General features: G+C 40.9%; 1 protein-coding gene across 1 annotated transcript in view; it reads left to right on the top strand.

Moving 5' to 3' along the window:
• MDFIC2 (MyoD family inhibitor domain containing 2) overlaps positions 1–11876 on the top strand; it is a 44254-nt gene extending 32378 nt beyond the window's left edge. Inside the window, exons 3-5 of the mRNA XM_027700874.1 lie at positions 2143–2211; positions 7169–7390; positions 11251–11876. Of these exons, the coding sequence (XP_027556675.1) occupies positions 2143–2211; positions 7169–7390; positions 11251–11510 (551 nt within the window). The 3' untranslated portion in view covers positions 11511–11876. The remainder of the gene's footprint in view (positions 1–2142; positions 2212–7168; positions 7391–11250) is intronic.
• The last annotated feature ends 6168 nt before the right edge of the window (positions 11877–18044 follow it).

Here is an 18044-nt window from a genome sequence, read left to right as displayed (position 1 = left end):
AGAACCAACCGAGTATATGCAGGCAATTTAATAGAATTAAGAATATAATCAAGATTTTCCAGGACTTACTAGTGATTTGGGATATATAATTCAATACACCTCAAAACGCAGATGCTCAGCATATTCTGAAAATCAGGCCATCTCGAATGCCTTACTTTAGGCAGGTAAAATCATAAATTACTCAGTATTTTGGCCATTGGATCCTAACAAACTGGGTGTAGGATACCCTTTCAAAGCCATAAGCTCCAATTTCTGGCATCTGGGATGCCTGGGAGACTTATCACATCCCAAACGATTTTGGGTCCTGTTTGCACACACTTCTCCCCTGCCATTACCATTATGGAACTTCAACACAGTGCAGGTGCCTTTCTGCAACTGACCCCTTGAAAAAATTTAAGTCCTGGCTCTGCAGGTCCCCTGGGATGGACCGGGCTGCTGGGATGGCCCAAAAATCTTTGCAGCATAAGTGCCACAGAGAGAAAAAGATGAATCCCAAAAATCTAGCTGTCCCATGCTGTATGCAGATCTTCATTTCAACTCAAGGTCAAGTGGAAAACTTTCCTACCATCCTTGCTGACTCTCCTCTCCACTTTCCCCCAACTCCATCTGTTCCTCACCCATCTCCTTCGTTCCGTACTCGCCTCCCTCTTCTTCCTGTGTCCATCTGTTCCCTCCTTCCTCGACACAAGTTGGGGAAGGGAAGTAAATTCAGTCATTCACTGAACAGATTTCAAGATGAACCCCCTCCCTCTCCAGTTCTAACTTCATTCATCATGGTAAAAATTATAATGAATAGAAATGTTGAAGGTGAAAATTTATTAGGGATTGTGTTGCTTTCTTATATGAAAAGCAGTTAAAGCTGCATATAAACATTGGCTTCATTCATTTTTTCTTAATATATGGTATAATTAGTGAGAAATATTAGTGGAAGTGCTTGCTATGCAGTCCATCAACACATGCCTGTCAGAGCTTAGGATCTGGGCCAAAAGTTTTTGCCAGTCCTGTGATAGATTTATAATAAGCCTATAGAAGGCTTTACAGTTAGCTGGGTCACTAATTCATGAAGTTAAAACGTATGCAATGAGGTCAAAAATTCACTATTGATAAAATACCCCCTCCCGGGATTGCACCATTAGCTTTGTTACTGCAACAGCAAAATAAAGTAAACCCAAAGCTCCTGTGAATTACCAGTCCATCATCGTAAATCAGAAGCGAAGCACTTGCGCGAGTTCATGATGTCATATGAAGCCCAAGATATATTTATAGCCTTGTGTACTATTTCCTGTTTCCTTACGACAAAAATAAACAGTCTCTAAATCCCCTGCATCCTTGTGCCTGAGCTCAGCAAAATGTAATGGGCACGGAACTATGAAAGCACCCGTGATATATTGGTCTGGAGCCGCTCACTGCTGGGCGGCTGTGGCGCCCGCTCTCCCTCCGGCCTCTCCCACGTGGATAAGAGCAGTTCCCATGGAGTTTGCTCCGTCTGCTGCACTCACCATAGGGATAGTCCCACACCCTCTCCTACTTTGCCTCCCTGACACTTGGAGAGAGTAGGAGAGAAGGTTTAAGCCTCCAAGCCCGAGGCATGGAGTGCGTGGTGTGGCAAGGGCAGCCCAGGTGGAGGAGCTCAGCACCCATGTGGGCACCTGGGCTTGCCACCATGGGGACCTTGGGCATTTTGTCCACCAAGACTGCTAAGCCATGGAGGTTGGAGCATAGGCTGAAATTTGCTCTCTCCTCATTTGTTGATGATTTTGGAATCTCATGTAAGGCTTCTGTGGTGTTTGGGTGTGGATGATGCCCCACATTTCATCGCATACCTCCCAGCACTCAAATTTTCTATTCCTACCTGAACTGTTGTGTTTGCTGGTGATCCTCTTCACCTCTTCTCAGATGAAACTTTCTCTCTTAGCAATTTTAATTTGTCTTCCTTTCCAGAAATGACACAGAGGGTAGCAGAAACAGTGCACCATCTCATGTAATCTCCCCCTGCAAGGAAGCACACTTGCTTCTGTTTGACTTCAAAACACCAACTCCTGAAGTCAGTGACTGTCACTGAGTGGCTGAGGTTGATAGCTGTGCCAAAACACGTTTATTTACATTTATCCCTCTGCAATTTTGTTCTTTTCTCCCACCAAGACCGCCGTACCAGCTCCCTGCCTCTCCTGGCACTCCCTGGGGTGACACCGAGCAGTGAGGACCATCCAGGTAAGCTACTGGCTCTGTGCATGTGTCACATTGTGCAGAGAGACCCCTGGCATTCCCTCCCATTGCTGCTGGAAGACAATAATGTCCTTTAAACTAGCAAGAAAAAGTATTTTGTTTTTCTTCTTACTTTTTCTTTTTTTAAACCTGCCCATCAAAATCTGAGGTTTGGGTTTCATTTTACTATGAGTCTTTTCAAACCCAGTGAGTTCAGATCAAGCCATTATACTTACAAGTTATCATCCATCAGGTCTGATGTAGCTCTGCCTGCTTCATCTCGGGCTTGAGTGGACATGGCACACAGCTCTTCCAGTGATGAGCATGTGGTATATTAAAGAGACAGGTAGTGACAGCAGTGCATGGGATAACAAATGGCAGAGGTAGCAGCCAGGCATTCCTTTGGTTCTTCTGCTGCACTGATACACCAAGATGCCTCATGGTGAAATTAAAAAGCTACATGTCCTAAACTGCTAGAGTTTTCCACACAGTTTAGCATTAACCCTTGGGACTCCTTGCCATAGGGGTGTGAGGCAAAGGGCCACTGCCAGGGTGGATTGGGAGCAAATCCCACTGGCTGGTAGAGCCACAGGCTCCCTTGTCCTTTGCTTGTAAGACGTGGAGGAGCCCCACAATGGTGATAGATCAATTCTCCTTCTCTTTCAGTGGCATCTCCCCCTAACCAGTTGCTCCAAGAGCTATTTGGATTAGACACATTGCTACAGTCCCTATCCAGCAGAACAGAGCACCCCTTATTCCCCCTGTCCCTTATCAAAAACAGACTCTTTATACGCCTCTATAGAAAATCTAATTTCAAAAGCATGCTAGGAAACCCCAGCCTCCTGTTCTCCAGGACTGCAAGACACTGGTTTGTGTCCAAAGCCCATGAAGAAAAATAGAAGTCAGGGGACCTCCTGCAAATGCCAGTCTTGGTATCACTGCTCCTCCCTGTTAACCAGAGGGATCTGGGACTGGCTTCAGTGGAAAATAAGTGATTTACTTTGTGCTTTCATGAATTTAGACACTGGTGAGTATTGAGACTATATCTTTATTACAAACATGGGTGAACAATCCCAGTCTTCTACTGCAACAGCCAAGGCGAGTCCCAGCTTCCCCATATGAGGAAGAAAGTTGCTACTTCATGATACTATTTAAAAATGGCACATTGTGGGGGTGTACCTTTAGCTGCCTCTGCCTAACAGTCTAACACTGAATAGTCTGAGATTTCTTCATCGTGATGCATTTATTTTTCTTTTAAATTCACTTCAGTGGATGATTTCTACATGTTAAAAACACAGAAATTTGCAGACAGCTGAAGCTGAACACAAGCTCGTAAAAGAAGCAGCAAAGCTTGACCCTCTGCCCATCTTTCATTGTAATTTAATTTTTTATATTCTCAATTAGCAGTAATCATAAATAATATCATTTGTATATATTTTTAAAGTTTATTTGGCTGTACTTATTTGTCCCAAACTCTCAACCTACTACTGTTCCATCCAGCAACAAACTATAATGGGGGGGGGAAAAAGTGCTAACCACCTTTTTTTTTTATGCTGGTCTAGCATAATCTTTATTTCTTCAGACACTTTGTGCAAACATTAAATTGATAAAAGACATAATGTAGATGGACCCACAGCTGAACTGAAGGTAATTGCATACAAATGAAATGGAGACCTATAATTGTACAGTGCTTTAGCCTCTCCCGCAGTGTTTTCTGGAAGCAAGGATCTCACTTGTCATAGCAAGTTGCTTGTTACGGTGATTGCATGAAGACTTGATCTAGCTGTACAAGACAAGTATAACATTACTGAAAGGGAGCTTTTCAAACTAAGAGTCTGACACTAAAATGTACTGTATTTTCCAAGATGTAGTATGCTTTAACAAACAGAAGAGTCCTTGAGTGACAGCTTTTGTTATCCTTTTGTTTGATGGTGCTGTATTGAAAAATTCAGGTTATGTCTATGCCTTTCTATTTCTGGTTTTGATTTCTCTTCAACAGCACTTCAAGAATAAAAATTGACTCAAAGTATGAATAGTAGAAGTCGGTGGATACAGTAAATGTTAGTCTGGCATTTACTGATTACTTCTGTCTGATTTTTTTTCTGTCTCGCTTGTTGAATGCTTAAATGCATTCCATGGGCCATTGTGTTGTTGCAGAACTGGGGAAGTCAACAGATATATTGTGAAGTAAAACATATCTAGTTTGGATTTTTGGGCCAATTATGAAAGTGGAAAATTATAGTCTTTCTTGCCTACGCCTTTGGATCTGATCCGTGTGTGCTCAGCTTGTGTGTAGCTCTCAGTCTGGAAAAACAGGATCCATGTGTAAGATTGGCACCTGAATAGCAGGTGGGGCATGTGTCTTTTGGACTCACAAATCAATTATTATCCAATAAATCCAATGCAAAAGCAGGACATTGCTTCCTCTAGAGCTCTGCTGCTTCAATTAGCACAACTTTTCCTGGAGATGGTTTGTTATTGAATGAAAGTGCAGGAAAACTTGTGGTGTGTCACTGATTTATAAACACTGGAAAGCAGTGATTACTGCACGTGTAAGTACATCCAAAATGCATGAGTTTTCACATTTTGGACTGAAGAGGCCGGCCAAGAAGACAGAGAGGGAAAAAAGAGAGCTATATTTACTTACTCTGATGGGAAAACCATCAACAAATCCCCACAGATGGGCAAAACCAGATATGCACAGCCTGGCATGCTGGTTTCCTACGACCAAGGGCACAGTCTGCAGGGGAGAAGTGCTGTGCTTTGCACCGCTGGGTCACACCCAGTGGAGCCACCACCTCTCCTGCCCTTCCCAAGTCTTGCCTGTGGCTTTCCTTCATCATAACACTCACAAAACCTGACAGTTATAGGTTTCTCAGACTCCTCTCTGTGCCACTGCTATCTTACTGTCTCTTTTCCTCTACTTCTCTCCATCCCATTGTTCTCTCCCTGTCTAAGGCCAACCTGTAAGCTCTCCAGGACAGGGTAATTCCACATTTCCTTCATAGTAGATGTCATTATTACAAGTTCAAAATCAAGCCAATACATCTGCCAACACACAATTTTAAAGCAGTGATTTAAATGTAAAATGAAAATTAAAATGATAGCTTAGTATTTCTGCATATCCTCTCCCAAGGTCTTACTCTACTAACCTTTACCTTTCTACATATTTCACCACACAAAAATGACCTAAAATGGCATGAAATTTACAATGAGACAGTGAGCAGAAATTTAAATTAATTGCTCACTCATTCTATGCATAAATAGAATCATAGAAATCCCAGAAGAACGAGCTCAGAAGGGAATTCTAGAAGTCAGCTCATCTGCTTGTGCCACAAACCATTGTTAACTGCAGTAAGAGCAGGTTGCTGGAGCCCATGCCCAGCCGAGCTTTACACACTTCCCTGTCTTTTCTGGGGACTGCTCTGGTGCTTTACACCTCCCATGATGAGGAATTTGTTCCCTGTGCAATCCCAATTGCCCTTGCTGCAGCTTGTGACAGTGGCCTCTTGTCCTTTTGCCTCTGTGCACTGCTGGGATGAGCTGAGGTCTGGCTTCTCCAGTACCCTGGCTATGAAGTAGAACACAGCATCCAGTACTGTTCTTTGCCTTCTCTTCTCCAGGACAACAAAGCCCAGCTCCCTCAGCCTCTGCTCATACAGAAGTTCTTCCAGACCCTTCACATCTTCAGTGGCCTTCACTGGACTTGCTCCAGGCACCACTTAGACCTCAAATCCTTGCTTGTCCCCATTTCAAGCCTTATGGACCCAGTGGTTTTTCACTTACCTTGTAATTCATCCATTCCATCCACATTTCCTCCTCTTGGCTGCAAGGATACCAGTGGAACAACTGCAGTCTCACCAAGGTTTCACTCTCTGCCAGCCTTTCCTTGGCTTTTCTTTAATATATGTCGGAGGTCAAAGGTGCCTGAAAAACAAGAGATATGCAAAGTCTCTCTTCGGGGTCCTTGCAGCCAAGTGCAAACTAACCACTTTAAAGCACTTACTGTTCCTCTCAGAAAGTAGTATTTGCAAAGCTGAGTTGTTTGTAAAGATTGATTTTCTGTATGTAGCTCAAGAGCAAGCGTATCACAAGATTTAAGTAAGATAAAAAGTGACGCTGTGCTTGATGTGAGGGGCAGGAGTTAATCAGCTGTAGATAAGAACTGATGAGGTTTTATCATCCCCGCCATAGAGAGAATGACTGTGTTTCTTGGCCTCTTGATCACTTCAGAGAGTGAGTGAAACTATATATCAACCCATGTTTATCTGTGCCTGAGAAGTTCTTCAAGAATAAATTGAACTCAGAACTCTTCTTAACCTTTCCCCTAGTTGGGGCTTAAAATTAAGCTCTCCCTCTGGTTTTTGAGCTGCCTCTCTGGCACGCTGACAGCATGTGAAGTATCCCATCTCCTAGCTGACTTCCAGGCCAACAACACAAGTGGGGATGAAGTTATGAAATAAGGAATCTGGATGTTAAACAGAGACCACCTGGCTTTCTTTGCTACAAGATTATGAGCCATGGTGAGCTGGCACATCTGCATCAAGGTACCCCCTATGTGTACATTGTTGGCTGTAAATTTAGGGAAAGAGAGTTGCTGTTGAAAAATAACAAGTTAATCGTTTTACATTCTTTTATATCACAAATTGAAGTTAGGATAGGATACTCAAAATAGATGATAACTGAGGCAATAGTTCTGTTCTCTCTCAAAACCCGATCCCACCCAGTGGATGTAAATTATTACTTAGCTTCTAAGTCCACTGGGTTTAAGACAAAACCTTAGAAGGCAAGTTCACAAATACCTATACTATGAATAGACCTCTGTAAAGAGACTGAAATCATTAGGTAAGAAGGGTTAGGCCTTGGAAGTAAACAACTGTAGGCTTGGAAATTCTGCATATGTTATTCTTTCAGATCTCTGTCTTGGTATCGCAGTCTATTTTTTTTTTCCTAATCCCACCAGACAACCAGCTTACAAATGAAAAACACACAGATGAAAAGCCTATGAAAGGTATTGTTATGAGTTCTGTCGCAGAATTCAGCATCACAGACGCTTCATCAAAGGGCACCAAAAATGAGAAGAAATTGTCAGATGCGAGCAGATCATCCATTGCTTCCCTGGAGAAATGCAGAGAATTCACTTACATTGAAGATGACGCATCAGTACATCAGAGGGACAGTGATGGTACGTTTTATAAAACAGATCACATTTGATTTCTAAATAATGCCCATTGCAAAAGAACTGTGTGTATCCGACTTGAAATTACGTGGTGAACAGGAGGTTCAAGAACATTGCCAAAAGCAATGTTAAGTTGCCCTGCAGACATTTGTGTGGTAGATGAGATTCTCTAGAAGATGATCCTAAATTGTCAGTGATATTAAAGTCATACAAGAGGAGTGTAGAGCTTATTGTGCCACAGAGCATTTGTACTTCAGTAATGAGTGTTTGCACAGAGGTACCAGCGTCAGTATCAAATAACTGCTATTCCTGATTACTCCAGTGGATGTGAAAAAAGGCTCTGTGAAGTATTTTAGAAGTTTCTTATGTGTGCCTTTTGCAATAATGGATTAGTGTGTTATATGCAATGGAGCTGGGATCTATCCTGTATATCATTTAACAAATCCTAAATTAAGGATGTCTAAATATAGATCAGCACAATAAAATGCCATCCTCTCCAGGAATCATTGACATCTCTATTTTATCACTGATCCTGTATAAAAGGGATGTATCTGATACATCTATTAGAATGTACTTAATTTTAATGAAGGATCTGAAGCATTTATTTTATTTAGGGGACTTGTGCTCTAGTCCAGACACTCCCTATTTTCTGAGTTCGCTGACTATCTCAACCATTACTGGCACACAGGTGTGTACCATGTGATGCAAATAACAGATTTCATACTCCTTAAGAAAGCTAAAAGTGAAGGAAATTAACAACAAAAAAACCCCAATCTGTGCTCAATTAATAATGTTAAGGGCTGGATGGAAGCCAAGAAAACCAAAGGAAGCCAGATTTGTGGTTGTCACTGCATACTCAGCTCACTCTACTCTGACAACTTACTGTTTATTCTACACACACGAGGCCAAATCCTGTTTTCTGGTGCATGGAGAACCCTTAAAAGCAGAGGAATAGATGAGGAAATTGATGATTATATTGTTCCGTGCACTCAGGGAGGAGTAGATCCACATAAGTGTCACCAAGTGTGGCCAGTGTGGCTTCAGTGAGCATTGGACCATGGCTGTTCAGAGCATCATCTCCATAAGCAGATGCCACCAAACAAGAGCAGGAAAAATTAGAGATGAGGCATGCTAGAAAAATTATTACAAATTCTTCTTTTGTGCTAATTAATCTACTAATGTAGAGAATGAGAGCTGAGGTCATTGTTCTCACTGAGATAAATGCAGTAACGCTGTTTGGCAAACAGCAGGGAAAACAGAGGGGAAAACAGGAGATTGCATCTTCTTTTATGCAGTTTGTGGCTAATTTATTTTCAAATATATAAATGAATGCATAGGAATGGATGTTTAATTGCTAATATCTATTATTTATATACATTACCCCACTTAAAACAGGACCAAAAAGCCTCACACATGCAGATTTTTCGAAATGTGTTACATCCATTATCACAGTTCATGGTGTGTGCTCTGATGGGAATTTAAAAGCATCTTTACTGCACAACACAGAGTCTGTGCTGAAACATTACTTTATTATTAAAATTTTGTGCTTTTTTTGTGCTCTCTTTCCTGGATGAAGCCCTAAGAATCATATCTATTCTCTCCAGATTACATAAGCACCATTATGGTTAACACATTCAAGGGAAAAAACCTGTTATTAGAAAACAGATCTTTGGAGAGGGAAAAAAAAATTGAAAAATCCTTAATTAATACATAATTTTGAATTCTGTCTCTCACATCTATGTATAGGAAGGAAATTTCATAAACATAAAGATCTAAAAAGAATAGTCTTAATTACACCAAGGACTGCTGAATAAAATCATTACATTTTCTACAGTGTAAATTTCATACAATTAAATGCAGCGGTGTCATCTTATTAAATGTTTCAATTTTATAATTATTTCAGTTCATTTAGTTTGAAAAAAAACATAAGCATGAATTTACCAAGTATCACCGAAATCTAGTCATTCTTATTCGACAGAACTGACTTAGAAGTTAGTTGTGCCTGTCTGAACATAAATAGATCTTGACATATTTAAATAAGTATTAAAATTGATAACATTGGTGATGATATGACACTTAGAAAGAAGTTCAATCATATGCTATTTATTCTTGCTACCTGCCTTAACTGCTTATTTTTTTAAATAAAGAAGCTGGATTTTTTTAAATTTTGTTTTTCAGCAAGAAAGCTTTTTTTTTAAAAAAAAAAAAAAAAGAGCATAATTCCGGAAACTTCCTGGCAGTGAACTTAATGTTACGTGAGATAGAAAATGCCACAACAGAACCAATGCAGTTGAATGAGTTCACAGTTAGTCATCCTAGGGCAAGAAATGTGGTTATAACCATATGCTTTCCCGAAAGAACCAATGAAAAGACATTCATATTGTTGAAGGCATTTTTCCCTTCCAAAAACAAGAAGGGGGGGGGGAAAAAAAGAAAAAAAAAGGAAAGGTCTGGGTCTTTGCGCTCCAACTGGATTCACGCAGTCGGAATCTCACACCTGCTGCACCCGAGCAGCCTCCCCAGATGCTGGAGGCTGAGCAGTGGGGAGTCAATTTGTTGATTTTTCAGGGGAACAAACATAACATGAAGCTTTTACTCATGGTGATCAAGTTTTCAGGAATATTCACTGGCTACAGACACACAACCTAGGTGACCTATTTTCCAAATTTTTCCTCCTTCGAAAAATTGACGTTTGTGAATGAAAAGGTGAGAACCCCATTTCGGTGGGGAGGTAGAAGGACCCTGGGCTGAGACTTGATGATCACGCTGCCCTCTGTGAATGCTCTTCTCCAGACCTGCTCTACCTCCCTGTCCTTGGCTAGTCATTAAGCATTTTTAGTGTGAATTCTTGTGAACATGAAAATAAACTCTGGTGTCACATGTGCTCGTGTCATGGTTTTATCCCAGGCTGCAACTCAGCCCCACACAGCGGTTCATTCACTGCCCTGCTGCAGAATGGGGGAATCAGAAGGGTACAAGTGAGAGAGCTCACTATGCAGTTTAATGGGACAGAAAAGAAGAAAAATAATAATGAAAAAAGAATTAGAATATACAAAGCAAGTGATACACATGGCAGTTGCTCCCCACTTGCTGACCAATGTCCAGCCAGTTCCTGAGCAGCAACTCCTGATCATTTTCTCCCTAATTTATATACTGAGTATGATGCCATATGGACTGGAACATCCCTCTGGCCAGTTGGGGTCAGCTGTCCCAGCTGTGTCCCCTCCCAGCTTCTTGTGCCTCTCCAGCCTCCTTGCTGCCTGGGCATGCAAAGCTGAAAAGTCCTTGACTTGGTATAAACTCTGCTTATCAACAACTAAAAAATCAGTGTCCTATATCAACATTTTTCTTATCCTAAATCCTGTACACAGCACTGTACCAGCTAAAATTAACTCTATCCCAGCTGAAACCAGGACAGTTGGTCAGGCAGAACATGTGGCATCACCAACCAGCAGCATTTCCAAACTCCTGGGAGGCTGCAACCCCCTCTCAGAGCATCCCTGATGCCTGAATCTTACAGCCCCAACACTTTAAGAGTATAGAATCATGGAATAATTTAGGTTGAAAATGACCTTTAAGATCATCAAGTCCAACCACAAATTTGGTTCAAAGTACTTATTCCTCTGAACTCCACTGCCACAGAATGTTTCCATTCAAATTATTTTCATGCAGCTGTTGTTTTTCCAGACACAAATATCAGAGGAAACAAACTTCATTTGTCTCTATGGAAGCAGTTATCATCAATGTATTTTTAGCCCACCCTGTGTGCTCCTTTGCATCTCATTTCTGTGTAGCCACACAAGCCTAAACCTGGGTAATCCAGCATGCCCTTGTTCTCATGTCTCCCTGCTTTTCCTCTCTCTTAGATGAATGTGCAACTCTTATCCTGGCCTGCTTGTTCTGCCAATTTTGGGACTTTCTTGTAATGCTGCCTGATACCTGTGAACATTGGCTGACAGATACCTGTTGTCCATCCAATAGATATTACCAGACCTCTGAGGAAGACCACGGCAACAACGACTGCAACTGTGACTGTGACATTGATTGCAGCCTTTTAGAGTCCTGCCATGAGACTGGGGAATGCCTGGAACTTGCCATGGAAATTTCTGAAGTCTGCTATCGCTAATAGGAAAACAATTGATAAAATTCCTCAAAACTACCTGAAAGTGAACTGACAGATTACAAAACAGATTTTTTTTTTTAAAGATATTAATAATAACCAGAGATTTTGCCAATGAGGACTATGAGCATCTTGCTGCTCCCTCCCTGGAGGTCTGTAGATCTGTACCGTTCCGGTTGTGTGATTTCACAAGCTGCTGAAACCAATAAAGGACAAAAAAGGGTCTTCTCCTTTGCCATAGATGACAACAGAATTCCTAAGTGCCAAGCGTGCCACATGCTTTACCCACAGTCAATCCAAGGCTTTTATAAACCTGTAATTCCTTTAATCACAGGTTTCCCCATTCATAAACACAGGACAAATTAGGACATTATTTTAGGACTGATATATATATTACTTCATCTTCCTAATGGATTCATACCTAAACATGTACTACACATTGTTGGTTGTTATAAATAATTTATGATATAGCATCATTTTATAATTAAAAATTTATTTATTCAATCTCTTACAACACACTTATATGCTCAGTTTAGGCAGAAAAGAAAATTAAATGAATTAGAAACCATGCTAGTGGTAATTACAGCAAATGTTGCTAAAATCTCCAGTGAGTTTTGTGGAGGAAGCATTTTCACAGGGTAGTGCCATTCGACAGTGTATTAATGTGTGTGCCTATGGTTATGTAATAACAGGTTATGCCTATTGTTCATTAGTTATAGGAAAGGGCTCCTTAAGTGTAATTAGCCTAAATGGGAATTGACTGCATGCTTCCAGAGGAGAATTACACCGTGGATAGCCAGTAAACTCCTTTGCTTTATTTTCATTTTGAGATTTCTGCAAGCAGCAGAATATTGCCACCTATTTTAGTGCAAACAGGCATCTCCACCTGTGCACAAAGGATTACAAAATGACAGTATCTATCCTGGTTGTGCTTTCAAACTCCCTCTATCTCTTTTCTGATGGCAGGTCTGATTAATAAAAAGGAAATACATATTGCACATTACACATATGACAACAAAAGCACGAAAATTCAGCTGCCTGAGGGTGCAGAACACGGGTATTAAGCACAGAGGAAAACACAGAGTTGCTTGCTCATATTAGATATTTATAGACTAACACCAGAAACAGTGTTTGCTTTGCACAGGCGCTAAAATTTCTCCCCAAAACCCCACTGATCCCAGTGCAGAAGTGCCTGGGGAATCCCAAGGAAAGGTCCTGAGCAAGAGGCTGGAATGCTGAGCATGGCTGAAATCATTGAAGCCTCTTGTTTATTAATCAGAGTAATCCCGATAGACAAATATTTAATGAGAAAAAAATTCATATGAATTACCTTTTCTGCCCCCCACTTCTGGAAAATTTATGTCCTCAAACCACCAAAAAGTAGTAATTAGAACCACTAACAATTTTTGTAGAGGTGTCTTACAAAGCTTAGTGACCAGAGGACAACAAACCTCAGCAATGCACGGAGCAGCCCAGCACGCCTTGTTTCTGTGCTCCTTCCAGGACACTGGTGGGGAGTAGAAGAGTTTTGTTTATTTTAATTGTAATGTCACATTATGAGCTGCAGCTGCCTGAAGGAACAAGATCATTAGTCCCTCACTGCCACACCAGTGCCAGCCTGCTGGCTGGGTCTGGATCCAAACCCCAAAGAACTACCCACTGCCATTTAGGAGGCACTGGTTTGGGACACCCACCCTGGGCTGGGCAATGTTGAGTTTTAATGGTCCAGTTTCCATTCTCCCACAGATTTTTGATCTTAAATTTTCCAATACTGAGCCTCATAACTAAACTCTCAGTGCAACGTATCAGGCCACAGAGCCTTGGATCATTCTATCCTTTCTATCCCAGGTTATCCTTGGCAAAGTGGTATGTGGGTGCGTATGAATAAAAACACTGACCCAAAGCACTTAAGAGCCAGAAAAGGGAAAATTTGGCCTACATACCATTTCTTAGAGAAGTACCAATAGAGATGCCCCTTGGTAGTCCTTGCTCTTGATGCAGCTGCCCAAAAGGGGAGATTTCATGTGCAATGGCTGGAAGGAACCCAAGACAGGAAACCAGGGGGTGGCATACCCCAAAATATTATCAGTGAGGGACCCAGAGATGGAGAGCTTGTCTTGCAAGCCAGGAAGTCTTGTTTCAGTTTTGAGCCTGTAAGGTAATAAGCATTGACCACACAGGCATCACCCTTAGCAACTGAGGTCTCCATTCAGCTGTGGAGCTGAATTAAGGACTACTGGCGCAAATGTGGAGTATTTTTCAACTGTTTTCCTAGGAACTATTCTTCAAAAGATCTTTTTTTATCATGCTGTAACCCATAGGTTGGGATACTGAGGTCATGTCTACTATAGGGCATGGGTAAGGTCAAAGACAGAATTACAGTGGTCATGGCCATAGCCATGGCTAGACAGGATGTCCCAACAACATGAATGGAATCACACTGTGGGATGTATTGAGGGCTGCTGTTGTAGTGAATGGTGGTATTTTAAATAATGCAGCAATGTTTCCTTGCCTAAAATGCACAATGGCACATTGCTCAGTTTCCTGCTGTAGGAAGTAGATTTTTAGAGACCTTCTGTATGAACGATGAGACCTTGAAAAATGTGTTATTTCATACAATGCAGCAGAAGCAGCAGCTTATGATGTCTTTCTTTTCTGTCATAAAATTGTTAATTGCAACATTGTGTTTTCATGGCATATAGGAACATTTTAATATATTGACACCAGAGAAAGTCAGTCCGACTTTTCCATTAACTATTCCAGAAACTGGGTTTCCTCTTTGAACAGCCATCCTATTCCCGCACTAAGCTGAATTCCTAGGGCAGAAAAATACCCATTTATCAGATTTGAACATGGGTAGACATTCCAGTGAAACAGAAACATTTGGAACAATTTAAGGCTGTCTCTGTATTTTCTGTTTACTGGGAAGGAAGGTCTGAGCGCCTGAGTAGGAGGCGTTTGGGTGGATGGCTGTTCGGAACATGTTGGACTCAGCTGTGCTCCCAGGAGATGTCAGTGTGTGAAACCAGCTCCTCAGAACAACAAATAGAAGTTACCATTTTGCAAACGGGAACATCGCTCCGACACGACGCCTCTCCCTCCTCAGCACCAGGGATGCGCCGACAGATTGGCTGGGGGAAGAGAGAGACAGAGATAATAACGAAGAGCTGTATTGCTGCCTTCTACAGGAGGGGCCCATGGGATGCTCTCTAAGGATCTCCTCTTGGAAATGACCCAGCAGTCTCACCCTTGAGGCGAACATGTCTTTTCACCTCCTTTCCCTGTTCTCAGAACACGACACAGATTGGGATGTAAACTTTAGGGAAATTGACGTTTGCTAAATACGGGAAAGGCCTCAGGGTGCTTCCAGAAGATTAAAGATGAGTTATCTCTAAGGAAATTAAATACTCTGACTGACCATGAGCCCTTCTATAATGTCGTTCTGGTGCCTTACTCTTCATGCACACTAAATGAGGGGTTGAAAAAAATTATCCTATGTACACCCCCAAATACAGGGATGGAGCATATTATATTACCTCATTTAACTTTCCTCTGCTTCCTAAAGCATTTTAATGATCCATACTCTCTCAAGGAATCATCAACTAGAACAACCAACATCTTCCAAATGTCAAGACAATGCACAACTCTGCCTTAACTCCAGTGCTGCTTAGGGATTCAGGATGACTGCTACAGCTGAGCTCTAGAAGACTTTGGTTCTCAGGAAGAAAGCAAAGTACAAGAACAATCAAAATGTTTGCAATTGTATTTCTCCTACTATGCTTGTACAGTATCAAAAAAAGTTCAATAATGTTGGACTAGGAATGTATGTATCTATTAAATTTCTCTTTTAATTACATGAAATGGGTGGTTCCACTGCTTTCATCTTCATCTATTTGGATTCTCTTAAATGCAAGGTAAGTTTTCTATTATGCAAGAAAATGAGTTTACCAAGCAGACTGGGATTTCCAGGCACTGCTCCACTATAATTCACTGTAACTGAGTATTAATCATGATTAATAATCTATCATTCCTGTGGCTTAAAAAAAAAAAGGAGGGAATTATTGAGAAACTGCACTTTGTCTTAGCATAGTTCATATAATTGCACAATGGAACAATTCTATGGAATTCATTATTCTGCTGGTAATGATCTACATTTCCTTAACATTGCACACAAACGGGAATCATTGCCATCTGATGGATGTTCCACGGCCCGTGCAAAATGACTTGGTGGGTGCAAGCCAATTCATAATGGGTGTGTGCCCATATCACAAAAAACACCACTATAATTGGTTCCCTTAGGAAAAATGCTAAGGTCTGAGTGTAAACAGAGCACTTTCTGTCCCAAGAGCTCACTCTTCTGTGGTCAGAGTTGAAGCACAACAGAAAGAGCAATGCTGAACTGCATCTGTTGCCTCTGTAAAGGGCTTCGCTCTCCTGAGGTAGCAGTTGTCATCTTGGATCCTCTGTATAAATAAGAACAATATTCACTCTAAGGCTCACACTGATGCCTCTTCCCCCCACACTCATTAAAGTCATCATGAAGGTTGTGCAAATATAAAATGGAACAGAGATGGTCATTGTCACAGTACATAATTTGTCCTCTTTCTGAGTGTATCCAGAAAAAAATATGTTGTCACTAAAAGAAACCTCATTTGAAATCTGAGAAATCTACAAATCAGAAAATGCTGGAAGTCACTGACTTACCATCTCCCAGTGCTTTCCAGTGGTAAGCCATTGTTCCCCTTGTATGGAACAGGGACTTCCAACAGACCAGTTCACAAGTTACTTGAGAATCTTGTTTATAAAAAGAAAATAGAAAAATGAAGTTATCTCATGGACATTCGGTTGATGGCTTTCCTGAGCAAAGCAGTTTAAGTAACAAAGTAATATTGGAAAAGCCTTATTAGAGAATCTTACAAATCGCAGTCATCCACATGCTCATACCACAGTATATTGAAGTGACCACGGTACAAAGAGAGGAAAAAAACCCTGCTTTATACAAATACACAAGAAAATCACCATCAATATCATTAAAATGCAGACTCAATTTATATTGCCAGTTTTGCCGTGATTTCTACAAAGTAAAAAATAATGCCAGAGAGCAGTGAAGAAAATATTATTAGATCAACTGTATAAAAAGCATGAATGATTCCATTAGCAAGCACAGCTGAGAAAAGACAGGATTTAAATCAAAGCTAAATATGATAAGACTATACAGCCAAACCGACATGTCCGTTTTAGAAAACATACAGAAGAAGCAAAACAAAAGTAGAATTTTGGGTTTATGCTGTAAGACACATTCCATATTAACAGCATTTAAAAACCTGATGGAAGCATCCTGTCAGCTCTTCAATTTTATACTCCACTTGTTCTAGGTAAGTCACAGATGTGCAGATAATTTAGAACAACACCCTTTGTTCATCTCTATTGCAGTATATTTGCATCATTCATCCCCTCAGAGAGTTGATGTGCTGTATCACTTGATGCACTCATCACAAACTCTTTACTGAAACAGCAAAGCTGCCCACAGAACCACAATTCCACCTCCTAAAAACTTTTGGGGTGTTGTGATGTAAAACACGTTACAGAGAGGGCGAAGCAAAATGTACCAAAGGTTGGTGTTAAATGGGACAGTCAATTGTTTAAAATAAAAGGATCAGGTTTTCTAATCTGTTCTCTTTTGGAATGGGAGAGCTCAGCCTCCACTTCATGAGACTTTTCATCAAAAATACAGCTGGAAAAATCTTTCTCCCAGAAGCATTTTTTGGATAGCACCATGTCTAACTAGGTCTACTGCATATATATAGAAAGAGAGAGAGAAAGAGAGAGGTAAAGGATTAAGAAGCAGAAAGAGGTGAGGTAGCTTTGGGTAATGTAACTGATAGCAATTGTTCCTAGGTTGTCATCTCTGATTGTTCCGAGGAACAGTTTTCTCCTGTCAGGGTAATTTTTGTGATTTCTCCTGCGCCAGAGGCAAATGAGCCATGGGATGAAAGCAGGATGAGCCTTTGCCCCAGCTCCTGGAGATTTCTGTTTCCTCACACACTGCCCACTCCTGTCCTCATTTACATCCAGATGGTCTCTCTGGTAGAAGTTTTCATTTGTAAGGGATTTCACCACAGTTCAAAATCAGGAATGGAGAAGGATGCACATCAGTATTCATATTTTCAAAGATATAATCAAATATTAATCCATTTAAACCCCTTGATTTTACTATGCATTTCAATTTTTCCTGTAATCTATAACCTGTACACACCATAAAGTCATCACTGAGAGGGGAAGCTGGAAAAATCCAGCTACCTTTCCAAATGGAACTCAGAATATGTATTTTTAGCTACATTAAGCCAACTGCATGCAGCTCTGCACACTTATGTAATTCCAACATAAAAATAATCCATAATATTCCAGAGGAACAAATCCAATTCTTAGTCATATAAATTTTCATATAAGTCCATCAAAACCTATTCCAAAAATGTCTCAGTCTCTCTGAGTGCTAAAGTTGGAACAAAAGAGCGAGTCCTTTAAAATGCCTTTGGAGCT

The sequence above is a fragment of the Neopelma chrysocephalum genome, unplaced genomic scaffold (genome assembly GCF_003984885.1).
Source record: "Neopelma chrysocephalum unplaced genomic scaffold, ASM398488v2 Primary Assembly neopelma1_147, whole genome shotgun sequence".
Classification (NCBI taxonomy): domain Eukaryota; kingdom Metazoa; phylum Chordata; class Aves; order Passeriformes; family Pipridae; genus Neopelma; species Neopelma chrysocephalum.
The sequence above is the reverse complement of the archived record's forward strand: the minus strand, read 5'-3'. Positions and strand labels throughout refer to the sequence as shown.